At 53.5% G+C, this 26,644-nt stretch overlaps 11 protein-coding genes across 11 annotated transcripts; 5 read left to right on the top strand and 6 right to left on the bottom strand.

Moving 5' to 3' along the window:
* Positions 1-56: 56 nt before the first annotated feature.
* On the bottom strand, positions 57-4,316 carry LDX57_000035 (ABC transporter ATP-binding protein; the record flags this gene model as incomplete). The annotated part of the gene is made up of 9 exons (XM_046081679.1): positions 57-83; positions 149-1,648; positions 1,695-1,867; positions 1,917-2,487; positions 2,544-3,153; positions 3,206-3,807; positions 3,862-4,032; positions 4,080-4,160; positions 4,215-4,316. The coding sequence occupies 9 exons, from the start codon at positions 4,314-4,316 to the stop codon at positions 57-59; spliced, it is 3,837 nt and encodes a 1,278-aa protein (XP_045937635.1).
* Positions 4,317-5,954: 1,638 nt separating this feature from the next.
* Positions 5,955-6,176, top strand: LDX57_000036 (uncharacterized protein; the record flags this gene model as incomplete). Its single annotated transcript, XM_046081680.1, has 1 exon — positions 5,955-6,176. The coding sequence occupies one exon, from the start codon at positions 5,955-5,957 to the stop codon at positions 6,174-6,176; it is 222 nt and encodes a 73-aa protein (XP_045937636.1).
* A 29-nt stretch (positions 6,177-6,205) lies between these two features.
* Positions 6,206-7,278, top strand: LDX57_000037 (uncharacterized protein; the record flags this gene model as incomplete). Its single annotated transcript, XM_046081681.1, has 3 exons — positions 6,206-6,277; positions 6,339-6,563; positions 6,616-7,278. The coding sequence occupies 3 exons, from the start codon at positions 6,206-6,208 to the stop codon at positions 7,276-7,278; spliced, it is 960 nt and encodes a 319-aa protein (XP_045937637.1).
* An 878-nt stretch (positions 7,279-8,156) lies between these two features.
* LDX57_000038 (uncharacterized protein) lies at positions 8,157-10,134 on the top strand (the record flags this gene model as incomplete). The annotated part of the gene is made up of 7 exons (XM_046081682.1): positions 8,157-8,279; positions 8,334-8,404; positions 8,457-8,480; positions 8,537-8,626; positions 8,674-9,154; positions 9,227-9,556; positions 9,646-10,134. 7 exons carry the CDS (start codon positions 8,157-8,159, stop codon positions 10,132-10,134), a joined length of 1,608 nt encoding a protein of 535 aa, XP_045937638.1.
* A 478-nt stretch (positions 10,135-10,612) lies between these two features.
* On the bottom strand, positions 10,613-11,923 carry LDX57_000039 (NADH:flavin oxidoreductase/NADH oxidase family protein; the record flags this gene model as incomplete). The annotated part of the gene is made up of 1 exon (XM_046081683.1): positions 10,613-11,923. One exon carries the CDS (start codon positions 11,921-11,923, stop codon positions 10,613-10,615), a length of 1,311 nt encoding a protein of 436 aa, XP_045937639.1.
* A 390-nt stretch (positions 11,924-12,313) lies between these two features.
* Positions 12,314-16,138, bottom strand: LDX57_000040 (ankyrin repeat domain-containing protein; the record flags this gene model as incomplete). The annotated part of the gene is made up of 8 exons (XM_046081684.1): positions 12,314-14,326; positions 14,382-14,884; positions 14,934-15,107; positions 15,153-15,278; positions 15,328-15,438; positions 15,484-15,697; positions 15,752-15,967; positions 16,022-16,138. The coding sequence occupies 8 exons, from the start codon at positions 16,136-16,138 to the stop codon at positions 12,314-12,316; spliced, it is 3,474 nt and encodes a 1,157-aa protein (XP_045937640.1).
* Positions 16,139-16,717: 579 nt separating this feature from the next.
* On the top strand, positions 16,718-17,486 carry LDX57_000041 (DsbA family oxidoreductase; the record flags this gene model as incomplete). Its single annotated transcript, XM_046081685.1, has 3 exons — positions 16,718-16,765; positions 16,819-16,960; positions 17,023-17,486. 3 exons carry the CDS (start codon positions 16,718-16,720, stop codon positions 17,484-17,486), a joined length of 654 nt encoding a protein of 217 aa, XP_045937641.1.
* Positions 17,487-17,574: 88 nt separating this feature from the next.
* Positions 17,575-19,450, bottom strand: LDX57_000042 (putative alpha-1,3-mannosyltransferase; the record flags this gene model as incomplete). Its single annotated transcript, XM_046081686.1, has 2 exons — positions 17,575-18,041; positions 18,097-19,450. The coding sequence occupies 2 exons, from the start codon at positions 19,448-19,450 to the stop codon at positions 17,575-17,577; spliced, it is 1,821 nt and encodes a 606-aa protein (XP_045937642.1).
* A 655-nt stretch (positions 19,451-20,105) lies between these two features.
* LDX57_000043 (cation diffusion facilitator family transporter) lies at positions 20,106-21,236 on the bottom strand (the record flags this gene model as incomplete). Its single annotated transcript, XM_046081687.1, has 1 exon — positions 20,106-21,236. The coding sequence occupies one exon, from the start codon at positions 21,234-21,236 to the stop codon at positions 20,106-20,108; it is 1,131 nt and encodes a 376-aa protein (XP_045937643.1).
* A 2,014-nt stretch (positions 21,237-23,250) lies between these two features.
* CSR1_1 (CRAL-TRIO domain-containing protein) lies at positions 23,251-24,801 on the top strand (the record flags this gene model as incomplete). The annotated part of the gene is made up of 4 exons (XM_046081688.1): positions 23,251-23,979; positions 24,029-24,070; positions 24,123-24,222; positions 24,272-24,801. The coding sequence occupies 4 exons, from the start codon at positions 23,251-23,253 to the stop codon at positions 24,799-24,801; spliced, it is 1,401 nt and encodes a 466-aa protein (XP_045937644.1).
* A 176-nt stretch (positions 24,802-24,977) lies between these two features.
* On the bottom strand, positions 24,978-26,216 carry LDX57_000045 (alpha-hydroxy acid oxidase; the record flags this gene model as incomplete). Its single annotated transcript, XM_046081689.1, has 3 exons — positions 24,978-25,130; positions 25,185-26,068; positions 26,129-26,216. The coding sequence occupies 3 exons, from the start codon at positions 26,214-26,216 to the stop codon at positions 24,978-24,980; spliced, it is 1,125 nt and encodes a 374-aa protein (XP_045937645.1).
* Positions 26,217-26,644: the final 428 nt, after the last annotated feature.

The following is a 26,644-nucleotide window of genomic DNA, read 5'->3' on the forward strand; positions in this document are numbered from 1 at the left end:
ATGAGATGCTGTGCGTTACATGGTTCGTTAACTCGTGGTGATAGGTCCTCAAGGCCCTATTGATCCAGCGCTTGTGCTTGACACTAAATGCCGTTAGTTAGCAAGACCGTTCACTGCAATGGTGCCAGGAGAAGAAAGGTTTTCTTACCATTTGCCAATATGCACCCTTCCGACGCAGCAGATCAGCATGAGATCCTCTTTCCACAATGCGCGATCCCTTTCCGTTCTCTTCCTCGCCAAAGACGAAGATCACATCCGCCTTCTGGATCGTTGCCAGCCGGTGGGCTACAGCAATGATCGTCATACTGCGTTTACCGGCCAAGCGCTCCATCGCGTCTTGTACTAAGCGTTCAGACTGTGAATCAAGACTGGAGGTGGCTTCGTCGAGCAGAAGGAGCAGAGGCTTGCGCATCAGGGCACGAGCAATGCACAATCGTTGTTTCTGTCCACCACTGAGGGCCGTTTGGGCATTGACGCCGAGTTCGGTAGAATATCCTTCCGGCAGGGAGGTAATGAAATCGTGGATCTCCGCGTCTCGACAGGCCTGGATCATATCGGCCTCGATCGTCTCTTCCGGGTGGTCCAGCCCAAGGATGAGGTTGTCACGGATTGAGCCGTCGAAGAGTTTCGGCTCCTGACTGACCAAGGAGAGGGACTTTCGATACGAGGAAAGCTCAATAGAGCAAACATCTCGCCCACCGAATTCGACGGTTCCGCGGGTAGCATCGTAGAATCGTTCGAGTAAGGAGATCATGGTGGACTTTCCGCAGCCGGAGGGCCCGACAAAGGCCACAAACTGCCCAGACCCAATACTCAGACTAAGATTCATGAAGGTGGGCGTTACCCGCGATTGATATTGAAAAGTCACGTTTTTGAATTCGATGTCGGCGCGGAACTCACCGTTAGTCAATGACAATGGCTCCTTAGAGAGTTGACCTTCGCTAGGCAGCGGCGGGCGACAGCCCAGAATACGGTTCGCCGAGGCCGAGGCCTGCGCCATGTTGGGCCCAAAGCTGAAAAATTGGCCGGCGGTTTGGCCTCCCTGGATAATGGCAATATACACGACAAAGAAGGTGACGATGTCATATTCCCGAGACGCGAGTAACTGACCTCCGTACCAGAATGTCAATGCCATGACAGCCAGCTCCACGCTGTCGGAGAACGAAAAGACGAGGGTGGAGTAGATCGCTTTTCGCATCGCCTTCCGTCTTTGCAGGTTGAGCATGCCAGAGTACCGCTTAATGATCGATTCTTCCATAGTCAGCGCGCTGACAGTCCGGAAAGCACGGATGGCCTCGGTGGCGAAACGAGAGCTATCCTCGTAGACCGCAGCATTCAGCTCCTCGAACTTCATTTCGTAGCGGATGCGTGAATACGCGGCCAGGAACAAGAAGGGCAGAGCAGCGAAAAATGCCACGGCTGCCAACTTAGGACCGAAAGCGAATGAGATGGCTATGCACCCTATGACGTTGAAGATCGAAACCAGCGGGAAGATGCCATTGATGCCAAACAGCTCCTGCAGTTGTTTGGGGTCTGTTGACAGACGAGATATCAACGATCCCGACGCGTTTTCGTCGCTGTCATACCAGGAAACCGGTTTGGCAAGCATGCTGACAAAATACTCCGTGCGGTATATAGACGCGATGTTCTAACACGATCAGCTGGATCGTAGCTCAGACCCGGAGAGAACCTACCACGGAGATGGAGTTGGCGCCGACTCCAAGAAGAAAATAGAACCCCGACATGGCCAGGGCCAGGATGAAGAACATCAGAGCCCAGAAGTTCGCGGCATCGACCAGCTTCTTTCCTGTGAATTGAAAGACCTCGACAAGGCGTGCGAAAAGCCAGCTTTGGAGTGCGAAGCCGGCTAACAATAATCAGCGAGATCAGAGTGTTAAGGTAGTAGATCGGCATACATCCTGCTGCCATTGCTGCAACTAAAACCAGAATATAGAGCGGCCAATAGGCTCGCTGCTCTGATCCAACTGCCAGAAAGCTCCTCAGACCTGGCATCTTCTTCCGCTTCTCCGGGGACTGTTCCTCTGCCTCTTCCTTCGTATCCGGAACGACCGAAGCAGCCGGTTTGAGATCGGGGGTCATGGTCGCAGGCAAATCGTCTTGCTCGTCGGAGTCGAGTGTCAGCATGCCCAGCTGCTGTGCGTGAACCAAGCTACGATAGATTCCGTCTTGGGCCAGCAGTTCCGGATGGGACCCTTCCTCCATCTTTGTCCCGTCCTTCATAACAATGATTCGATCCGCACGTTTCACGGTCGACAAACGATGGGCGATCATGATCGTGGTACGATCTTTCGAGACGCGGTCCAGAGCAGCTTGCACTATCTTCTCCCCGCGAACATCAATCGAGCTAGTCGCTTCGTCGAGGATCAGGATAGGCGGTTGGCTAACGATACTGCGGGCGATGGCAAGACGTTGGCGCTGTCCACCACTCAAGGTGATTCCCCCCTCGCCGACCAGTGTTTCGTATCCCTTGGAATGTTAGTCAGTTTCGTCCGATTTCGCGTAGGTTTGGTGGGCTCAATTACCAAAGGCAATCGCTGGATGAATTCGTCCGCGAACACTTCGACACAGGCCTGGGTGATCAGCTCCTTCTTCACGTCCTCCTCGGCATTCTCCCATCGAGACCCAATCAATCCAAACGCGACGTTGTTGAAGACGGTGTCGTTGAAAAGGAAGGGCTCCTGCTGGACCAGTCCAATCTGCCTTCTCCACCAGCGGAGGTCCAGATCGTTCACGTTGTGGCCGTCCACCTCGATCTCGCCGCGACTGCCATCTACCTCGTCACCACCGGTCGATGTCTGGACTTGATACCATCTCTCGATCAAGCCGACCACGGTACTTTTTCCCGACCCCGAGGGACCAACCAAGGCCGTGGTTTTGCCACGTTCAAAGCGAGCAGAGAAGTCTTTGAGAACCTGGACTCCGGGGCGCGATGGGTAGGCGAAGGTGACATCCCGAAAGACGATATCTGCGTGACTGGAGACATCTGGGTCTCGCCGTCCTTCGGTCGACGGCTGTTGGGCGTTGATCATGTCGAAGAAAGGACCGGAGGCACTTGTCGCTTTTCCGATCACCATGATCGGGCTTGCGATGTTCCCGATAATCGAGACGACGATCAGAACCGAGAAGAAAACCCTGGTAGGGATTAGCCCTGGTGCTGACAACGTGAGTTGTCGGCATAACCTACGTGATCACCGTGTTGATGTTGTCAATGTGGCCTTCGCGAAACAGCTTCAGGCCGAACCAGAAGGCAAGAGCGTAACTGGAATACAGGGCAAGCATCAGCAGCCCCAGGTGAATGCCAGTGACCAAAGTCAGACGGGTCCCCCGTTTCCGCGCCTCAGCAATCCAGGAAGAATATTTCTTAGCCAGCGGTTTTTCGGCACTGAGGGATAGCACGGTCCGAATGGAGCTCATCACGTCGGCCGCGATGGAGGCATGCTTTGCTTCGGCTTGATCCACATGAGCCTGCGCCTTGATGATGAAGGGGACGGTTATGCTGAAACCGAGGATGACGAAAAGAATGGCTGAGCTGACGACGAGAGTGAGGGCCCAGGAATAGCGGAAGGCGATGGCGTAGGCCGCGATGAGAAGGGCTATTGCCTGGAACAGCGTGGCCAGTCGGTCCGAGATGCTCTGCTGGATCTGGTTGGACAGCGAGGTGATAGCGTGCGTGACGGTGCCGGAGGAGATGTCGTCCAGAACGCTCAAGGGCTGCGAGAACAGGGAGGTGGTATACTCCAAGCGCAAGGTGGCCGAGGCCTGGAGACTAATGAACCGGAAACAAAACTAGATGCGCTCATAGGTAAGTAGAGATCGTCATGGTCGGGCGGACCGGACTACCATGGCTATGTAGGTCAGGACAAATTTCCCGATAAACAGGTAGAAGATGTAGAGACTGTTTTTGTCGACCGTGGACTTGAAACTGTCCTCGCTCATTTGATTGCCATCGACGAAGTACTCGTTAAAATCCCCCACGAGTTCGCCAAACACGATGTTCATCAGGGGAAGAGCCTAGAGAATCAGCGTTGGCCATCCTGCCTGGAGATGGACGCACTTACCACGCCTGAGCCCATGGCACATATCAAACCGGCTACCATGGCGAAGATGCCACCTCGTCGAGCTCCGTAGGACAGGATCCTCTGTCTCCGTCAGCGAGAGCGGCGTGCCCCGTGCATGTTCGGATCGATACCCACCCCATAGTTGGCGAGCGGAGGACCCTTTGCGGGCTCTTCCTGCTCCTCTTTCCCGACCTGATCGTGAGTCTCCTCCCCTTCCGGTGGCCCGGACGAATTCATGATCTTATCTGATGGCTGACGGCGAGGTAAATGGGAGCCTGGATTGCTCCGGGTGGCTGTCGGGGGCCATAGATATTTATTCGACGAGACATGGATCACGAGGGAGCCCGAAGAGGTTAGCGAGGGTGACTCAGAAAGCTCGTATTCGCTAGGTAGAAGCGATGAATGATTGATGCCAAGTGTTGGCTGTTCATCGCGATGTTCGCTTTTGGCCCAACGCGGTTAAGCCGGGAAGGGATCGGCCTCGGGATGTCCCGCCGCGCGCGTCATGACTCCTATTCAAGAAACAGTCATGATTAGCATGCGGCAGAACTATCAACCGGCTCTCCCAGGCCTTTGCAGTCACTTGTCACTGACTATATGTAGCAGTCTATTCATATTGACAGTTTGGATAGTAGACTTGGAGTTCGGTGTTCGAAATCCAAGTTCCCATCGTTTAGTACTGAGAGTGCCTCGTCGCGTTGGAGTAGCGGGCAGTCGGCCAACCGATATATAATATCCTCATTTGGGCGGACGTTATCCCCATAATCTCCGCCCAGTTCTATTTTACCAGACAGGGAGGGCCATAGGCATAGAGAGATCATCTTTGTCCAGACCTGCCCATTCGTCTATGAGATTGACCTGAAGGAACCCGGGATAAAGCAGGATCTGAAGCCGCCAAGGGCTGACCATTCACGTGACCAGTGACCATCTCTCTGTCTTTGACTCCACTGCCTACAATTCAAATTTGCTCAGTGTGATGGACTTTGTGACCGTTCACAGGATTTCGAATTGACCGAGATCAGCTGACAAAAGAATTTCCGAAAAAGATCGCTGTGGAAAGGCGTCAGTATCCAAGGGCACGGCTGTGAAATCCGTAAAAGAAGATAAATAAGCATACAATGAAAGAGATTGGAAGGAAACTAAGTAACACAGTGCACGGGACCACAGAGATACCTATCATTACAAGAAGCGATGCGCTAGCTCGGGTGCTGGATGCGGTGGGAAATGAGCCCAATGCCGAAGGTCCAGAGTCTGCATTTGGTGAAACCTCTCAGTCTCGGTTTCATTCGGCTTGGTGAATTATGTGCCACAAGTGCCACGCCCTTCTGTCTGTAACACCACCCAGCAGACTGAGCTAGACAAGGGGGTTATGTACCAGGCCACCTCCGGGGTGGTGCAAGTGCCTCCGTAGTCTAGACTAGACTCGGTCATCAACATAACGCTAAGGCAAAAATTATTCCGACGGCGCACAATCAAAGTTTGTGATCCTTGCGGCACGGCCCAACACGAGGTCCCACCGATCAAAGGATGGCCTCTGATCCTGTCGGCGTTGCCACGATCCAAGAGGCTTGTGATGGCCTGCATCCTGGTAGGCTGGGAGTCTATTATGGGCGGTCTCCGTACTCGCATCGGCCTAGCGTGCTCGTCCTTTGACCTGGACTCATTTCCTTTCGATTAATCTCGCCGAGGTCCCATCCATGGCATGGCAAATGAGCGCGCTCCCTTGAACAGGGGAGGGAGAATTTCGAATCTGGCCGGTACACAGTAAATTCCCAAGGAGATGGCATGCCCGAGAGCTGTGCCGGTGCCATATTACCGGTTCCTCCCCTGTAAACTACTCTCCATGGCCGTCAACTTCTATCCGTGCCGTCCGTCATGGGTAGATTCTCGCCGGATAGCTGGACGCCCGCGGTCAATGTCCTCACCTGGTATTTGCTGGTCACGGCCGCTCTCAGCGTGTTGACTCGACTGGGCACCAAGTGGTGGATCTTCCGCAAACTGACCACCGACGATTATCTGAGCATCGTCTCGCTGGTATACATACAACCGTCGCGGAGGACGAGCCCGCGAGCACCCTGGCTAACGAAATCCAGATAACATGCGCAGCGCAATCGATCGCGGTCTCCATGGCCACGGCGAATGGATACGGCGAGCCTTACGAAAGGGTTTCTGATTCCGGCATGCAGAATATAATGAAGGTGGGCCGACCCTCATGCAGCCGTTCAGGGTCTTACTGACGGGCACTGGTTCTATCATCAGGCACAGTATGCCGCCAACATTCTGTTCATCGCGAGCATGTGTTTTTCGAAATTAGCTCTGATTCGCTTCGTCCGCGACCTGACGCCTGCTTCCTTCGACCGACGTTTTGCCGTCAGTTTACAAGGCTTGACCTCTGTGTGGGCTCTGGTGGGCATCATCACGGCCGCCTTCCAGTGTAAGCCGCCTCGAACCTGGGACTACTTGGAGGGGCAATGTTTTCGATTGGTATGCTCTTGTGGTATGGATAATAACTGGACTCAACTGATGGGCGTCGCAGGATGTATGGTGGGATTATCTTGGGGTGTCGAATATCCTGACTGAGATGGCGATCGTCGTGCAAGCCGTCCTAGTGATAGCTCGCGTTCAGACCAACGTGAAGAAGAAAGTGACGCTGGCCAGCGTGTTCGCACTGCGCATCTTGTTCGTGGATCCAGAATTACCCATATTCGAAGAGCACCCTGCTAACGCCCCCAGTGTGATTGTCGCCATCTTGTGCCAAATCGTTTACGCACGACAGACGGCGCATTCTACCAATATTACCTCGGACACGTGGCCGGTGGCCATCTCCACGCAGCTGGCACAGTGCTTCAGCATCGTCACGGCCTGCTCGCCCCAATTCAAACCGTTCATGGAAAGTTTGCGATCGACGGGCATGCGCATCGACGGCATGACGCGATACGGCACCTCACAGAAGGGCTATGGATCGCAATCGGCTTCGCGCGCTTCAACGCTCGGCAGTCGCAGTCGGCATCGGAGCGAGGTGCACGAGCTAGTTTCCCTGCCTGCGAAGGACAGCCATCATCAAGCGACGGTGACGACCGCGGGAGCCGGATATGACTGGGATGCCGAGAGCCAGACGAGTCAGTCGCGTATCATTCGAGAGGTTCGCACGTTCACGGTGACCGATGCGCCGCGTAGTTCAGGGGGCGAATCGCAATAGTCAGCTTCAGTTCTCACTCGGTATTGTGTTTAGTTATAATGGTACTTTTGAACCCTGGATGGCACTAAATTAGAATCAGATGGTCGGTTTAGTATAGGGTTTGGGGGCGGCCGGGACACTAGGAATGGAAAGGCCTCCGTTATAAAAGGGCCCAGCGTCTTGGCCTCGAGCCAGACGCATGATTAGCTTCCTTAGCAGTGCAACGTCAATAATGGAATAATGGGCGATCATTGGCACTCGGCGGTCGGTGGGCCCATTGTTTGGTGGTTGAAGGATCCGGTTCGTGGGAGCGCTATATAGAATTGTGGAAGGGATTGGACGGAGTAACGAAACTGCTTGGTGCAACCTGCGAAAGCCCGAGATTTCTATGACTTCTTCTCCGGATTAGGTTCTAACCCCCCCTGCTTGTTACATTCCAATGAATTGCCACCGCTAGGAGGACACAATAGCGACGGGGATGTTGCTCCGAGGGGTCACCAATTAGTCCATTGCACCGTCGCTAATGTCGCATCGGCGCAGTGGCTGCATGCCATGTCCTCACCAACGGAGGGCTAGCAGGGGTGGTGTCGTGGACTAATTAAATATTTCCATGCGAAACCGGTATGAACCGACGGCACAGCCAAGTGGAAGTGCATTTCCTTGGGTGAGCCCACCGGATTCAATATGACCCTGGTCTAGAAGAGTCTTGGGCTTTCAGGGATTGGTAGTAGTCCCCTCCGTTGCGCATGAATTTTCGCCCTCGGTCCTTTTCTGTTAGTTTTGTTTTGGCCTCCCTGCTGCTTTTTCATTTCTATTTATCTGGCGCATCGTCGTGCAGCCATCCATTCTCTGGATACTCAGTCTTAGGTGTCGTTGGCCTACAATTCAGCGTCTTCGTCATGTCGTCGCAAGAACTGAAGCATATGGCGCCCGCCAGTCTGCGCGAGATCGAAGGAAACCCTTCCAGCAAGGAGATGGACGACATTCAGCTGGCACGGATGGGAAAACGTCCGGTTCTGAAGGTCAGTACTTCTTACGCGACCTAAACGCTTCGATTCAAACTGACGTCGGCGCAGCGGAATTTTGGATTGATGTCCATGCTAGGCTTCAGTTGTACGATATTGATCACCTGGGAGGGAATTACGGTGTATGTCCCTGGCGCGTTATTGATGTGGCTTCTTTGCTGACCGACATAACAGACTTTTCCTGCAAGCCTTCCAGAAGTAGGATCACCGCTGCCCATCCGAGTCAGCTTCGTCGCATACTAACCGGATTTCAGTGGCGGCCCAGCGGGTGCGATCTATGGATTTATATTTGTTTGGGCCGGTGTGGCAGCGACATTTGTCGTGTTATCAGAGCTGGCATCCATGTAAGAGCGCATCCGGTTGCAGGCAGACCGATTGCTAACGCCTCCAGGGCTCCCACGTCGGGCGGACAATACCACTGGTGCTCCATGCTGGCACCCCCGTCGGCCATGAAACTTCTCAGCTATCTCACGGGCTGGCTCACGGTGATCGGATGGCAAGCGACCTACGCGACGTCGTGCTTCCTGTGCGGCACGCTGATCCAGGGGCTGATCGTCCTGACCAACCCGAGCTACGAGCCCCAATCCTGGCACGGAACGCTGCTGTTCTGGGCCGTGTCGGTGTTCTCGGTCGGCATCAACAGTATCGGAGGAAAAGTGCTGCCCCGGTTCGAGGGGCTGATTTTAGTTTTGCACATCCTGGGATTCTTTGCCATCCTGATCCCACTGACGTACATGGCGGACCACGGCACGGCCCGTGAGGTGTTCACGGAGTTCATGAACCTTGGCGGATGGCCGACGCAGGGATTGTCCTTCTTCATCGGCCTGGTTGGCTGCGTATTTGCTTTTGCCGGAGGAGATGCCGCTGTTCACGTATGACCCCTCCCTCGTTTTGTCCATGGTAGCCATGTCTCATTGTGTCTTCTAACGTCGGCTGTGGTGTAGATGTCCGAGGAAATCAGCAACGCCCCCGTTTTGGTTCCTCGATCCATCATGCTCAGCGTTGCCATCAACGGCACCTTGGGTTTCAGCATGCTCATCGCTCTGCTTTTCTGTCTCGGAGATATCGAGGCGGCCCTGGAGTCACCCACCGGATATCCTTTCATGGGAATCTTCTTGCAGGCGACGGGTTCGGTGGCCGGCACCGCCACGATGGGAGCCATCATCACATCCATGGGTATCAGCACATCGGTCGGTATGCTCGCGTCGACGTCGCGGCAGTTCTGGTCATTCGCGCGCGACCGAGGAATTCCGGGGTGGCGAGTCTGGAGCAAGGTAAGAAAGCAACGATTCTGTGATACGGTCTGATTCAGATCGTCCACGATTGCCGAAACACGACTGACTGACCTTTTTGCTCACTCCAGGTGACGACTCGCACCTCCGTCCCCACGTACGCGGTCGCCTTGACGACGGTTGTGTCCTGCCTCCTGGCCCTCATCAACATCGGCTCGGACGTCGCGTTCAACGCCCTGGTGTCCATGTCCATCTCCGGTCTGTATTTGTCGTACATGGTAGTCGCCGGGCTGCTTCTCTACCGACGCGTCACGGGAGGAATCAGCAAGTCCAAGGCCGGAGACGAGACGATGGTGAACACGGCGGGCGCGCGACTTGTCTGGGGCCCATTCCACCTTCCAGGGATCTGGGGCATCTTGATCAACACGTTCGCTCTCATCTACATGACCATCGCCGTGTTCTTCAGCTTCTGGCCGCCAGAGAAAGAGGTGACGGTGCAGACGATGAATTTCAGCGTGGTGGGAACGGTAGGAGTGATTATTCTGAGTCTGGCGTATTACGTCGTGCGAGCGAGGAAGGTGTACGAGGGACCGGTGGTCGAGGTGCATCTGAACCAGTGAGAGGGCCTGTATTAACTGACACTAGGCGAGTGAATGCAAGTTGTAACAACAAACAGATAGGCAAGATGAAAAATGAAAAAAATGCTAACTCTTCTCCAACCCGCCGGCATGCCGACCGTATTGATGAAAAGGTCGCGTCGATCGAGGGTAGTGTAAGCCCGATGACACTGTGTGGCCAGGCATGCGCAAGCACAGAGGCCCAGCCACGAGATCCAAAAATGAGAATAATCAATGTTGTGTTCCTTAGAACACTTTCAGAGATTAAACTGAAAAGAACAGATACTACACTTGATCTAAGCCAAAAGGCAAAGAGAGCTGGAGAAGAAAAGAAAAGAAGTGGAAAGGAGGAAGAAGGCGGCCGCCTTTTATGAGAAAGACTCGAGGGTCACGTGGGCGCTAGTGGCCGCGGCTCGCTTAACTCTCGCTAGTATATACACCTCAGGCATCCAGCCGAGGATCCCGTGACTGACTCGCAGCCTCAGGCCGTCGCCCCCAAATCCATGAAGCCGAACAGCTTCATCTCCTTCGTCGCGTCCTCCGCCATCTCCTGCATCCACCCCTTCAGCTGCTGCATGAATCCCGTTACATTTTTCTCGTCGCTCATGTCGATAGGCTCCTGTCCCTTGCCTGCCTGCTTCATCTGCGCCCCTGCCACCGCACTCGTCAGTCCGAAGTTATACTGGTCGTACTTCTGCTCGGTCGCTCGCGACTTCGTGCCCGCCAGGATGGCTCGTGGCAAGTCCAGTTCTTGAGTAGCCGGTCGCCCGATCCCAACGCCGTCCACCGCTTCCAGTGCTTCCACCATACCGGCCGCCGTTCGAAGCCCGCCCGTGATGTAGCTCTTGGTTTGGTTCAGGGCCGGCGTGATGAGCGAGGCAAAATTGAGGAAGAAGGACTCGCGCTGCGACGTCGATTCGCGGCGAGGTCCGAACGCCGAGGCCTCGTACGTGCCGCCAGAAAGCTCGACAAAGTCGAACTCGTTGTCCTCCAGAATCTTACACAAGTCGCGCGCCTCCTCCGCCGTGAACCCGTCGGCCTGGAACTCGACCGAGTTGATCTTGATACCGAGAATGAATCCCGTGGACGACGGAAGCTCGCGACGGATGGACTGGGCAACTTCAACAATGAGTCGCGCACGGTTCTCCAGACTGCCGCCGTACTGGTCGGTGCGGTGGTTGGTAGTCTTGGACAAGAACTGCGCAAGGAGATAACCGTGGGCGCCGTGCAGCTGGATACCGTCGTAGCCGGCCTTGTGCAGGTACACGGCGGCATATGTCCAGCGGCGGATGATATCCTGGATCTCATCGACGGTGGCAGGATGCGGCTGGCCGAAAGTCATGCCCATCATCGGTGCAAGCTTCACATCGCTGGCGGACACGGGGTTGGGCTGGATGCGCTCGATCGTCTGGCGGCCGGGATGGCTGACTTGGGCGACGATCAGACTGCCGTGTCGCTTGGCCTCGGTGGCCAACTGCTGAAAGGCCTCGAACCGTTCGCCGTGGTACGGGTTCTCCAGGTCGATGATGGGGTTGCCGGCCGCCTCTAGCTGGTCGTACGCGATCATGACGTTGCCTGTCGAGATCATGCCGTATCCGCTCTCACCCCAGCACTTGTAGAGATTGATCAACTCCCGACTCGGCACCCCGCGAGCCGCGAGGTCCGTGGGAGACCAGGAAGAGAGGCGCTCGGTCATGGCCGCCTTGTAGAAGCGATTGGGCGCCGTACGCTTACTGAAAGGCAAGGGCAACGGCTGGCCCAAAGGCGAAACGTCAACACTGTCGGTAGACATGGCGATGATGGCTTGAGTAGGCTTCGTGTATACTCCGCTGTAAACTTCACTTTGGATTTCACTATCAATGCCTCGACGTCTGGCGAAAAATTGCAGGGGTTTTGAACGCCGCGGCACTTCCCTGCGGCGATCCTCTTCACAGTCCTATTATTAATGCGAAAAGTGGGCTCTATATCCACAATTCCTCTTGCGGACTCTCCCCCGGTGGCCAATTCCAGGGTTCGACATCACTCCGAGCACAAATTGCATTACTCATGATTACTGTTCATTATGTGTCGGGGGATTTCCGAGGCCTTTTTTTGGGCCAGTTCTGCAGACTTTGACTGTCCGTTGCTGAACACGGCGGTTTCTTTATCTCAAGGACACAAGGATCGGAGGCAAAATCACCATTCAGTCGAGCAATTCCTCCAGCTCGTACTCTGACATCACTCGCGCCCATGAGCGTGGTGTCTCGCCGTCCTTATCTTTGGCGTCGACGTCAGCACCGTGCTTGACTAGTAACTCAACCATGCCCTCGTTGCCCTGGCTTATTGCGCGGAATAATGGCGTCCAGCCGTTCTCCTCCTTGGCCTCAATGTCGGCCCCTGCTTGCAGAAGCAGCATGGCCATCGGCTCGTTTGGCTGCATCGCCGCCCACGTTAGTGGTGTCCAGCCATCCTCCGGACGTGTTTCTGTATCGGCCCCTTTGTTGAGAAGCAATCCCACCATGGCTTGCTGTCCTCGCAGTAGTGCTTGAAATAGTGGGGTTCGGCCGAATCTGTCGTTGGCCTCGATGTCGGCGCCGTGATCGAGTAGATGATAGATCATCTCTACATCCTCTTCAAATACGGCGTGGAAAAGAGCCGTAAATCCAGTTTCTGGTTTGGCTTCCAATTCAGCACCATGTTTGAGCAGGATGTCGACGATGGGCTTGTCCCCCCGGTAGGTTGCCCAGACAAGTGGCGTCCAGCCACTCCTGTCTTTGGCCTCCACGTCGGCTCCAGCCTGCAGAAGGTATTTGACTATTTCGTGATGGCCGCTCTTCACAGCATATATGAGTGGCGTCATGCGCTGAGGCTCCTCGCGGCGTTCCAAATTCACACCTCGCTCTACTAGCAGGACGACGGTGGTCAAATGCCCCCGAGACGCCGCCCGGCAGAGCGGGACTTCACCGTTGTGGTCCTGTATGTCCACCTCGACGCCTTTTTGTAGCAACCAGTGCAAGATCTCATCCTGGCCTTCTGACGCGGCAATCTGGGGCAATTGAAGACGGCTTTCGTCGGGGTTGAAATCAGAAAGCGAACCAACTTTCTTGGCTAAGAGGTCAAAACCGAAGGCACACACTGCTTTCAGCGGAGTTGAAGGTGTAGATGCTGCGTACTCAAGTTGAATACCCAGAGGGTTGTCCCTGTCTAGTCGTAGATGACTATTGATCCGCTGGCCGACAGTAAACTCAGATGTGGTTTCTCTAGCCCACATCTCATACGAGGGCGATATCTCCTCTCCTTGCAAGAAGAAAGGCAAGAATTGCTCCAGCTGTTCTAATGTGTACTTGCTGGCGAGCACTAGGTTCTCAAGTGCCTTGTAGTGCAGCGGCCAGAAGAACATGCCGTAAGATTTGAGCGCCTCTTGATGTGAGGGATTTATATTGGCCTCGGTCATGTACACATCCATGCATCCTTTCATGGCTAGGGAGTGTAATTCCCCTTCGGTGAACTCAGGTCGCGTTTGCAGATATTCACGGACTGATAGATGCGCGAATCGAAACACGCCTAGTTGCGAATCAACAACTACCAGATTCTGGCAGAGTTGAAGGATATCAGTTGTTGTGACCGAAATACCGTTGACCCCATCAACGCCAGGAGAGTCGCCATCTTCTATCTCATTTTCAGACCCTGTTGCCGAATAAGCCTCATAGTCCGGGTCAGACTCCGAGGACGAGTCACTATCTTGGCCCAAGTATAGCATCGAGCTAGACTGCTCATCTGATGGTCCCGGTAAGCCCATCGATATCGCACCTAACAATTCCCTGACGGACAGCAACCGCTGGGCACAAAGAAGCCACTGCAAAGTCCGCACGGCAGTTTTATGACTGTGAACACCGGAGCTTTCTATGCCCTTGTAAATCTCGTCATACAGCCCCGATAGCGCTGGTGGCAGACGACCGAGGACATTTCGAAAGTCTGGCTCGAATTTCTGGCGCTGCAAAAGCTCTAGCGACAAGGCCACCCACCGGAACATACCTTGCGCTCCCTTGTTCAATGTCTTGGTCACTTTTTTCCGCAGGTCTTTTGAAACTTTGCCTCTGAGTAGAAGCCGTTTCTTGATCAAGCGGTCCAGTTCCGTATCGATGAATCGGCGAATGTCCCCACCATTCTGGCTGGGACTTATGGGGATGTGGGCGCAGTTTTCTAGACTTTGCCCCTAATATAAGTCAGCGTCAGCTAGCGATCTGCATTACGACTGTGCCTGCACTTACTATAACGTCAACATCATCACGACTGGAGACGAAGACTTTGACTACTTCTTCGGAGTCGGCTACTATCTCGTGAAGGGCGTCTAACAGCTCATAGCAGGAGAACTGATCACACTCATCTAAGGCATCGATGATGATAGTCGCAGAGTTGGACTTCGTAATCTCTCGAACCAATTTGGTGCAGTCCTCGATCGCTAACTCCCTCAGGCTCGACCCGTCTTTCTCGGCATGTGCCTTGCGGGATTCATATTCCTTGACCACCGGCTCTTTGATGGGCACATCGGGGTCGCTGCTCGCCAGCTGCCTTAGAATAGCGCGAAGAATCTCTCGCGGCATGGACCTCTCGCCCTCGGCATTACTCCGATTACAGTAGAAATAAGCGATCGGCGCGGTAGAATGCTGCCGGATGCTGTTGATGACGGTTGAACTGCGAGGGTCAGTTAGCTTAACGCATTCGCTCTTCATGGTTTCGTAGACCCACACAAGTTTTGTCTTGCCAGAGCCGGCTGTGACAGGTTAGCATATGATGTGTCTTTGCGTGGAAAGGCAACCTACGTATGCCATGAAGCCATAGAATGGAAGACACGCTTGATTGCCCCCAGTTAATATACTCGGGGCTACGAAGCAACCATTCACCCGAGCCAGGCAGAACACCTTTTGAAAGCTCTTCGTGATGCTTCTTGTACTCAATTCTAGAAATCCAATGGAACACTTTGATGCGCTCCTCGCCTGAGACTATCAGCATTTGCGCAAATGCTAGAAGGGAGTACCCACTATCGAGTTTATCTTGGATAGCGGCAAGTTGGTCGGTGATCTGCATGATCGGCTGTTCCATGTCATGCAATATCGCCTTCAACTGATCATGCTGTTCGCCCGCATTTTTCGCACTTTTCCGATTTACTGCGCAAAGCATTAGCCAGTTCACGGCATTGGAGAATGAGCGATTTACACTCGGCATCCACCAATTTTGCCCATTTTTCCACCTCTGTCTCATTGATCTTGGACCACAGCTCATCATATTCTTTGCGCAGCATGTCCAACAGCCCTCGGCCAAATCTCTCTGCAAACAGGTCAGTGCACGTCCATCCCCGAGGCAGGTACATACTCAAGCAGTTCCCGGTGAAGTACTCCTTCGCTTTGGAGAGATACCGCAAAATCCCAGCATATAGCTCTCGCAGCGACTCGCGGAGTTTCGGCACAGTCTCGCAATCCTCATGAAGGTATAGCTTTTCAAAGACGGTATACCGCGCAATAAGCCGGGCGATCGTCTCGACAGCTTCTGTGATACTAGTGAACAGTGCGATATCGTTGGTTCCAATCTATTTCAACGAATCAGCATGACTACATACAGAAAAGGAACGAAGAAAAATCACCGAAATCAGAAACTTAATCGCAGCCCAGGGCAAAGCCGCCTGGCCGCTCTTATCCATCGATACAACGACATCAACGACCTTGATAGTCTCCTTGACCCAAACGGAGACTTTCTCCAGGGCGTGGCGCAGAGTCACTTTCTCGCCGTGTTTGTTCTCACCGACTTTCCATCCTTTTTGACGGCAGATTTCTTTGCGAGAGTCGGCGTCAGTTTTTACCTGAGGCCGTTAGTGCTTCGGAGGTATGACTAGATAAGGTAGGCATCTATGTACGGATTCAAGGATATTCAGGAGGCTCGTGTCGGGCTTGTCTAGTCGCTTTTGGTCTTCCGGGTCAAGTGCTTCGAAGGCATCTTTCCAAGGATCTGCCGGGACTGCAAAAGAGGACATCGTTTCTGGGTTCGGCATATACCGATAACCATCAATCAGGATACGATAGAACCATGATCCAAGAAAAGATGTTATTGTTGACAAAGGTCTTCGACACGCTGACAGGAGCTGACACGTTTAGCCCCCAATCTGCTTGGCGGGGCATGTCTGGGCGTTTGTCCTTAGTGCGAATATACATTCTACTTTGTATCCGAGAACTTGGGATTGTTCAGATAGAGGCATGCTACGAGTGTGTGAAATCCCCGTTTCTTCCGCCTCTTCAGGGGTCCATTAAGCCGTTCTGGAATAGGAGATGCCTAAACTTGTGAGAAAATTCGGTCGCCTCGCGTTAAACCGGAACAGGCATAAGAAGATGAACTGGATTACAAATGAATCGTCAGCAGCTGATGCGTCCAATATTATATTTGACTTGAGCAAAGGACGGTCCCCCCAAGCCCGATCGAGGCAAGGCGACAGGAACAGGAAACCCCCAACCTCAGGCTGCCGCGTTAATTCTATGTTTTGACGGATATAAAAACCCTCATGACGCACATCCGAGCATTCTTCGATCGGATAATCCACAAAACAACACGTGCTACAATGAGGGTCATACAAATCGACATCATCTCCGACGCTATCTGTCCCTGGGTATGCGGTCCTCGCCCCCGTTCTCTCCAAGGACCAACACTGAGGAATGGCAGTGCTACATCGGCTACCGAAATCTTCAGAAAGCCATCAAACTATACCAAAAGACGTATTCGGGCGGATCCCAAACTGCATTTGACATTACATGGAAGCCGTACTTCCTCGACCAGGTTCCTCGCGAGAGCGAATTGATCCAGGGTATCCATGCCTCCTGTCATCTTTTCTGACTCTAAGAGAGTAGATCTGAAGAACAATTCTAGATCGAATGCTCCGTCGCATGAACCCCCAAATGGTCCACGGTGCTCAAACACGCCTCAAACGAGTAGGCAAGAGCGTTGGTATCGACTTCAAATTTGGTGGATGGATTGGAAGCACGCGCAAGGCGCATCAACTGCTCTATTTAGCTCGCAGGGAGAGCAGTGATCTGCAATGCCGGCTATCCGAGATGTTATTCCAATATCAGTTCGAAAAGGAGGCTGATATCAGTCAGTCGGACGTCTTGGTGGAAGCAGCGATCCAGGCTGGGATACCGGAGGAGAAAGTCCAGGGATGGCTGGCTAGTGAAGAAGGCATGGAAGAGACGGAGGAAGAGGCAAAGAAGATTAGGGAGTCAGGGATTGTCGGCGTGCCTCATTTCATCATTGGTGGGACGGAGCACTTGAAGGGGGCAGAGGATATTGAAGAGCTGTTTCAGGCTTTTATCACGGTGAGTGAGAGAAAGTAGGACGGTTCTAGGGCTATGGGCCGCTCTATTGCGATGATGAGGCAATATAAAATTCTTCATGTAAGTAGGAAATATCATACGGACATATTCATATCGAACCACTCATGCCTTCCAACCTTCCCAGAGCCCCGGCCCTTCTACCAAAGTCAACCATCATCTCCAGCGTGTCCGTTTCACTGCGAGTGAAATCAAATAGATGCTCCGACGTCAGACAGCAAATATTGTTTCCATGGAGCTGCCAGGCCCCGGGATCGCGCATCGTCCGCGGTTCATGCAGGTAGGCAGTGAAGTTACTTGGTTGCTGATGTTCCCAATCGGCAAATTTGTTGGACGCCAGCCAGCCATTGAACCAGAGTGGTTTCCCGCGCCGATCAAAGTGGAGAAGCTGAGGACCACAGATTGTGTAGTTTAAAGGGAGACTGTCGGCGGTAGAATTTGCCGTCAAAGATGGTAAGGGTGGCTCGATACTTCCCATGATGCCCGCGTGGCCGTCGTGGAAGTCATAATATGTGTCGCCGGCCAGTTCCCAACCAAGCCAAAAGGTTTCCTTGTCGCCTGGTATTCAGATTAGAAGATTGAGACGAAGTGGGTTCAAACAGAGTAGGCATACCATAAACCATATCATAAACCCCTCTACCATAAGTAGGACTGCCATCTCGATCCGGTCCATTCAACCTGGTCACCAGCAAGAGTGACACGAAATGTTTCCACGTATCCACAACCACAACCCCCGACTCCTGCATATGACCACTTTCTCCCGTCCAAAACCGACTCTGGGCGACATGCTTCGAGATGGGTCGGGGTAGGATCCGCTGCAACCAGCGTTTCTTCGATTCCGGCATCATCAGGCGATCCTTGAAGAACAAAGCGCCTGTTTCCACGTATGAGGGATCGCGGAACAAGACCGCTGGGTTCTGAAAGAACAGTGAGTCCGCATCGATGAAGATGACCTCTCGGAAGCTGGAAAGAAGAATAGCGAACGGCTTTCCCGCCCACCCGGTCAGTGTCCATCCTGCGTCGTTTACCATCTGGCTGAGATCTCTAGTGACCACGCCGGGGAGGGATTCGAGGTGTGCGCGGACATCCTCGCTTAGATCCGACTCTCCGAGGTACATGATCTCGATAGGTAGATCGCAACCAAGCTGTCGGAGGGCAGGGATGGAGGTCATCAGGAACGGGGCATGATGGTCTCCTGCCGTGAAGACGATTCCGCGGCCACCGTTGAAGAGCTGCACGTGCAAGGTCATATGGTCCGCATAGTACGGAGCGGTCCAAGGAAACAAGAGAGTCGAGAGACCAGTGATCAGCGAGCGATATGCTTCGTACGACCGGACAACCTGGGACAGGGGCATCTTGAGACTGTCAATGATCTCCGGATGCTTGCGTAGGTATTGTATAATATCATCGCGAACATAATGCTGATCATCTCGAGAGACTAGATGAAGAGCTTCCCACGGTTCCAGAAGCGATTTGAACGAGCGCGTCCGCAAGCCCAGTTCGAGGATCCTATCTTCTCCAAAGCCCTGGATAGGTCGGAGTAAGTCGCGAATGCGTAATTCATCAGGCAATAGCTCGAGAACACGACGAAGCGCCAGCTGGAGATTCGACGATTCCGAATCGACTATCTCCTTGTTGGGTCTTTGACTGTCCTTCGGCCCTGCTGGACGCTGCAATGACTTTTGAGCGTTTCGCTCCCATTCCCCGGTGACGGTATCGACCTTAGGCACGTCACGAACAGTCTCAATCGTTCGACCTGTCAAATTGACCCCCATCACGCCATGTTCGCGCTTGATGGCCAAGGTAGCGTTTCTCGCGGCCCCGGGGTCGCCCTGGAGACTATCCCCAGCCAACAGTGCAACCGTCCAGCCGACAACGGCATGATACCAGAGTGCAAAGGCGAAGGCGAAGAGAAGAATCCGAATCACCGTCTGTCGCCTCTTGCGCCTGCTGCGGAACTGGGCCATGCCATCCATGGAAGCTCACCTCTCTGTACGATACGATGGTGACGGCGCAGGGGATCCCAGATACCACGTACGGTCGGAGAAAAAGATCTCGCGACATCGCCTGATTGAAGGACATTACTCTTATAGGACTCCACAGAGGGGACTGTCAGGGACACAATACGCCACAATATGGCAGCATGATCACGACGGACGTGAAGACCCGCGGAAGACCGGCCACGGTGTGATTCCGGACACATTTGAAGACAGTGAGGACTGCCAAGACTGTCATAAGGGACTGCGACCCCTCCTGCAAGGTGTATCACTTATCAAGGCTGGTGTTAGCAGAGTTGAAGAGGAAATGTTAGCCGGGCGTTGGCGGCGACTGATTTGCGACGATGCGCGGGGATCTCGCCGGTGGCTGAAATCCGTCGGGTCTTCGGTCTTCAGGCTAAAAAGCCCCGTCTCGATAGATTACAAAGAGGCACATGAAGGTCGAGGCTAGCTGGATGGAGTCCGGACCTCTTTGCGTTGCAGCCGAGGGTTGAGAGGGATTCTAGTCCTGCGTCGGCCCTGCATAATATTCTCTTCACATCGCAGGAAGTTCTTACAGTTCTTTCATTCGTTAGGCCATTAGAAACGACACCCTATCCTCTACTCTACTCTACTATATTATATACTACATGAACTTTTTCATATGTTCCGGTTGATGCGTAACCTCGTAATCAATATGCACGAACGCCCGCTCGACATTCGGCAGACTCTCGAGCTTCTCCTGCAAGTCCTCTGCCACGTCGTGGCAGACGTGTAGCGGCAGATTGGCATTCATCACGATGTCAACCTCGACGATCAACTGCGGACCGGAATGGTATGCGCGGACGGTATCTACCGCCTCAACCGACTCGCTATGGGTCATGGCGATGTACGTGATTTGATTCAACATGCCGGCGTCCGCAGACACGCCGATCAGCAGCTGGAACTCGCCGATCGAGGTGTGCAGCCAGAGACCCAGGATCAGACACGATAGAATGACCGCGCCCATGGGATCAATCCACCATTTGAGCTTCGATCCGCCGACCGAGGTGAGGATACCGAACCCGTTGATGAAGAGATCGTTGCGGTGATCTTCCCACAGAATGCGAACCTGCGAGTAGGTGTTCCGCAGAGCCCAACAGTAGAGAAACAAGCACAACTTAACGGCAAATGCGACCGTCACGGCGATGACTGACGGCAGGTGGAAGGCCGCCTCTCCACCCTGGGCCAGCTGCTGACATGAAAAGGCAATCAAGATCAGCGAAACGGCCATCATGATGAAGGAGAAGAAGATATTCCCCGCCGTCTCGACCCGCGATTTCCCCACGGGGAAGCGATGCGTGTATCCCTTCTTGGCCTCGCGATTGCACAAGATGAGGGTGATGTTAGACATGGGATCGAAAATGGAGTCGGCCATGGTGGTGAAGAGAGACAGCGAGCCAGAGGCAATGGCACCGTAGAGCTGCAGACCGGACAAGAAGATATTGCACACGAAGGAGCCGTACACTGCGATGCGATACTGCAGCTGAGTGGAGGCCTCGTTGTCGCGGGATTCTCGGACATGGTCGTGCACGGGCTTGAGGAGTCGCTCGATGTGCTCGTTCTGCTGCGTGTAAAAGTCGGCGACCTTGGATTTACTCTTCACGCGACCGGCAATGCGCTTTCGCGAGCTGTTGGCAGACACGGCCTGGATATCTGACGAGGCTTTGACTTTGCTGGAGAGGTTGAGGGGATCCGTCGCGGAGGCTCTGGCCGGAGGGTTCTCGATGTCGGACATTCTGGATGATAGAGAAATGGCCCTGGAGGTCTACCAGAAGGCACAAGAAAGAGAGGAAGAGGAGAAGAAGGAGGAAGGGACATACGAATCCTTACCAGAGCTGCATTTTTATCATCGCCCCACTCCTAGAAGCGCTGCGCCTTTCTTGGTTTCTTGGCTATTGGCATCACTTGGCTTCGTTCTGCTTTTTAACAAATCATATCGCCATATCAAGGCACGAGGTTTGTTTCGATCCTCTTCATCATTGCAGCGGATACGGTGCTTTGTATTTCGTTGGTCTTCTGGAGTCCAGAAACGACTGATTGTAAGGGCGTGGAATGGTTGTACATGATGGTCTATGTGCAACCCTGTCACCCCGAGCTTCCAATATTAATGCAGAGTGGAGGAGATTGGTCCCTGAAGAGTCTCTGCATGGGCCGCGGAATCTAGACCTTTGCCTCTGTCTTTGTATGCCCTAATTTTGGGATGTTAATTTGGAGGAGTAGACTGTATCGACTTTGGGAGTGAAGGCAACGGTGACTGAACCCCTGAATATGCGAAACCAGTTTTTGCGGTCTGTTTGAAGGGAGTGAACCAACTATGGAGGCTGGTGAAGGGGAATTGGGTGAATATAACAATGTCTATCTTCCTTGGATAACCCCACTACCGAGCCATCTAGCTCAAAAATAAGGTGCACAAGGTTTCCCACTCTGATGTTTCAGCTTGGAATCAAGAGATTATCTTGTCTGAACTCAACCAGGACCCGAATTTGTCGGTAGGCCAAGTTCAGATACTGAGTATCTTGTGAATCGACCAGGTAACCCAGAAGGCTAAGTTTATACCAGCCAGGCCTAAGAACAAAGCCCCACGTTTTGAAAGAGTGTGATCGCAGAAGAATGACCGAAGGCTGGCCGATTATGGACCACTTGACCGCGGCAGCTATTGTAATTAGGCTAGACATTATCGTTGAATCTTGGATTGTGACAGCCCTGCTGGTTTGTATGGTAGATCGGTAGTTCCTAGACTTCTGGCATCATCGTTGAAGTCGTTAAGCGGAAAGAATTTCCACAACCACCAGATTGTGACTGCCTTCCACCTCGGCTCGGTTGTATTCCCAGAGTGATCCTCCTCGTGTTTAATTGTCCAGTTAGTTGCAGATTGCAACTGCAGAGCCCGCAAGAGGAACCACTCGATGATGTCATCGATAAACCACCACGCTAGTCCCAATACAGAAGGCGTTGCGACAACCCCTGAGGAGGATGGATTTCTTCGCGCGAGAACAAGATGCCCCTTCCCCACGCTGGAGAGGTCGGTAGATCCCGCTGATCTCGCTTCAGAATGTGTCGGGAGATAGGGACTGGCCGAGGCTGTCTAATTATATCCATTGACCCTCCACGCGACAGACCCCGTCCAGTGACCAGCTGAGTAGCCGATTCTGACTCGTAAATCTGGGGAACAAAAGGAGGATCAGGACACAATCGCACGAATGTTACCAAGATACCAGGCACTGTCCGTTGGTCGTGATGTGTGAGGGGGAGATTGGAACATTCCACATGCGCCAGATCGAGGGTTGGGTGCAAGGGGAAATGAACAGCCGTATCAAGGGTGTCATGCAGGAGGGAAAGTCCAATATTGATCAGGTTCTCGCTGAGCAGGAAGCCCTGTACACCATACGGAGTACACACAAGTTAGAGAACTGGTTAGAACTGGGCTCGGACCAAACTTTAGCTGCCTTGACCCAATAACAGGAATCCCCTCCGTGCAAGGACCAAGCCTGTCTGATAAATGGACCTGGAACCAGCCAATCGCCAGGGGGCCAATGCCCTCACCCCAAGTCCCATGAATGTGTCGAGATCCGAGGTTTGTCGATCCTCTTTGCGGGGAAGTAAGAAAGGGAAAAGGGGTTTCATATGCAAGTCCGTCGAGGGGCCCTCGCAGCCTACCTTAAATAATACGACCCGGTCAGCCCGATGAACTCCTCCGAAGCCATTTCATTTCCTATGTACACTATTCTCTGACTTTTTCTGTTACCACCATGACCGCTACCACCGTTGCCCAGGGCTTCCTGGGAAACTTGACGACGGACCAGGAGTCCCGTCTCCGCCAGCTCTGGTCCATCGTGCTGAAGCTGCACGACGCGGGCGCCCAAGGCTCGCACGATGCTCCTGGCGCTACAAACGGCGATCGACGAGCCTCGCTGTCTCGCACCGAGACCGCCGCATCGGCCAATCCCAACTCGGCCTACACCAACGAGTTTGCCCAGACGCTGCAGGACGTGGGCATCCAGGGCGCAGAGCTGAAGTCCGTTCGCGATGCCCTTGCCAACACCTCCATTGACGACCTCCGTCAGAGTCTCCTGAGCACAGCCAAGCACGATCATCCCGATGCGCTGATGCTGCGGTTCCTGCGGGCCCGGAAGTGGGACGTGAACAAGGCCTTCGTGATGATGCTGCACGCGCTGGTATGGCGTGTCAAGGAGCAGCATGTCGACGACCAGGTGATCGCGAGGTCGGAGCTGGAGGCGCTCAAGGATTCGCAGAACAAATCTGATCCGCAGGCTGCGAAGGCTGGTAGTCAGTTCCTGGCGCAGATGCGCTGTGGAAAGGCCTACTTCCACGGTGTTGATCGGGTCGGTCGTCCCATCGGCGTTGTCAAGGCTCGCTTGCACAAACCGGCAGAGCAGAGCGAGGAGGTGATTAATAGATATATCCTGCATGTCATCGAGACGGCACGATTGCTGTTAGTGCCGCCGATGGAGAATGTGGTATGTATCAGTGTTGAAGTGTCGTGTCGAGGGAGGCTAACCGATCCAGACTATTGTGTTCGATTTGACGGGATTCTCTCTCTCCAACATGGTCAGTTTATTCCTTTCACTCACCCCAAGACCTATTTACTGACCTTGTGCAGGAATACGCTCCTGTCAAGTTCCTCATCGACTGCTTCCAACAAAACTACCCCGAATCGCTGGGTACCATGCTCATCCACAACGCCCCTTGGGTCTTCTCCGGTACGATGCATACTGACTCCCACCGTGCCAACCTTCTAACACAACCCAGGAATCTGGCGTATCATCAAGGCCTGGATGGACCCCGTCATCGTCTCCAAGATCCACTTCACCAACTCGGTCGCCGACCTTGAGAAATTCATCGCCCCCGACCAAATCGTCAAGGAGCTCAAAGGCAAGGAAGACTGGGAATACGAGTACATCGAGCCAGTCGAAGGCGAGAACGCAAAGATGGCCGACATCACCACGCGCGACGAGCTCACGGCAGAGCGTCAGCGCATCGGCGACGACCTGCTCCGCGTCACCGGCGAATGGATCGAGGCCGCCAAGGCAAACAACAAGCAGCAGGTGGACGAAGTCAAAGCTCGTCGGGCCGACGTGGCTGAGGATCTGCGACTCAACTACTGGAAGCTGGACCCCTATGTGCGAGGGCGCAACTGTCTGGACCGGACGGGCGTGATCCGACAGGGAGGCAAGATCGATTTTTATCCCAGCGCGGACAGCTTGTCAGATGCTGAATTAGCCAAGGCGCTGGAGGTGGAACATGTCGAGCGGACTCAGGTGAAGGTAGTGAATGTTTGATATCCTTTTTTTCATGATAAATATACCAGAATCTACATAGTGTCGGTGAATGGAGTTTTGATTTTCAGCTCTTGCGTGTATTCTTGGTTTGGGCGTAAATCTATCATCACTCGTCCTCATAATGCGTCTATCAATGTGCGCTCTAGTCAATTCTCGAACAGCAAGCATTTGATATATCAAAGACGAGCCAACGGCCCATCCGATCGCAAGACCCCGATCGAAGCCGTCGAAACATCGGCCAACGTGCGACAGCCCGTCAATTGCATACAGCGCTTGAACTCGTCATAAAGAATGTCCAACACTCGAGAGACACCCTTCTCGCCATCATACTAAACCAAATCATTAGTCAATGTAGACCCTCGCAAACAGGACGCTCAACCTACCGCCAATCCCCACAGCGTTGGCCTCCCAATCCAACAACACTCGGCTCCCAATGCCAAAGCCTTGAACATGTCGCTCCCAGTCCGAATCCCACCGTCGATATGCACGGGAATCTGCCCTCCAGCGGCCTTGACACATTCCGGCAGCGCGTCGATCGTCGCCGGCGTGCCATCCAACTGTCGTCCGCCGTGGTTACTCACCAGCACGCCATCACAGCCATACTGTCTCGCCAGAAGAACATCCTCCGCCGTCAAGACTCCCTTAATCCAGATCTGCATCTTCGTAACCGATCTCAACCACGGAATCTCATTAGCCCAAGAATGCGCATCCGAATTAAACGCCACGAAACCCGCATCATGCGTTTGATTCTGAATCGTCTCCGAATCCCACTCGATCATCGGAAACGACAGCCCCGCCGGGGTGCGAAAATCATGCTTGACCTCGGTATACCGCACGCCCAGGATCGGGCTATCCGCTGTCAAGAAGATAGCTTTACACCCTGAGGCTTCAGCGCGGCGGATAATACGTTCCTGCTTGGCGCGGTCACGCATTGTATAGACCTGCATGGCGTGGATGGCAGGGCCGATAGCCTCACCAGCTTGGGTGATTTCTTCGATGGAGTGGTTCGCAAACGAGGACACGCCCATGGGGACATTACGACGCGCGCAGGCCCGACTAGTTGCCAGTTCGCCGTCGGGATGAGCCATGGCTTGGATGCCGGTGGGTGAGAGACCCAGGGGGGAGGCGATGCGCTGACCGAACACGGTGGTAGAGATGTCCAAACCGGACACGTCGACGAGGACGCGAGGACGCAGACGGTATTTGTTATAGGCTGATGAGTTCTCCGAGACCGTCACTTGCTGCGTGGATCCGGAGTTGTAGAATTCTGGGCGAGGTTAGCTCCATATCTTCCCAAGATAGAGCGATGTGTGCAGATGAAGCCGACCTCGGACGATGAACGGTAATTTGGCCGTCGCGGCAGATTTTATATCATCGATGCAGAGCATAATTTCGCTACCCAGGTTGGGAGCCATTATGAGTGGAATTGACAATTGGTTTGTTGTTGATGTTGAACTGATGTTCAGTTGATGTTCAGATACCCCGCCATTGTGGCTCCGTTAGCCGAGTTTATGCAGCTCTTCGCTGGCATCAGTCCTTGCTTTTCTTTTTTGGGTGGGATTCTATACTACAGTATCTCACACCTGTACATAATTCTGTTCGTTTTGGGTCTGATAGTTTATTTTCTATCTTTATTCTTTGACTGAAGGATTGGGCCTTGTCCCCTACACCATCACATCTATATTCAGCCCAGGACTGTGCAATATCGACAATCCATTCGGCATTTAACTACCGACAGCCAAGTTACAATATCGCTTGTCTAGTCTGAAAGCAGTAGCTTTCTTACCTCACTAGACTAATCATAGGCATTGAACTCCCGGTGCAGATTCTACATGGCTAACAC

This window comes from Aspergillus melleus, assembly GCF_016097325.1.
Source record: "Aspergillus melleus strain CBS 546.65 chromosome Unknown contig1, whole genome shotgun sequence".
NCBI classification, from domain to species: Eukaryota; Fungi; Ascomycota; class Eurotiomycetes; order Eurotiales; family Aspergillaceae; genus Aspergillus; species Aspergillus melleus.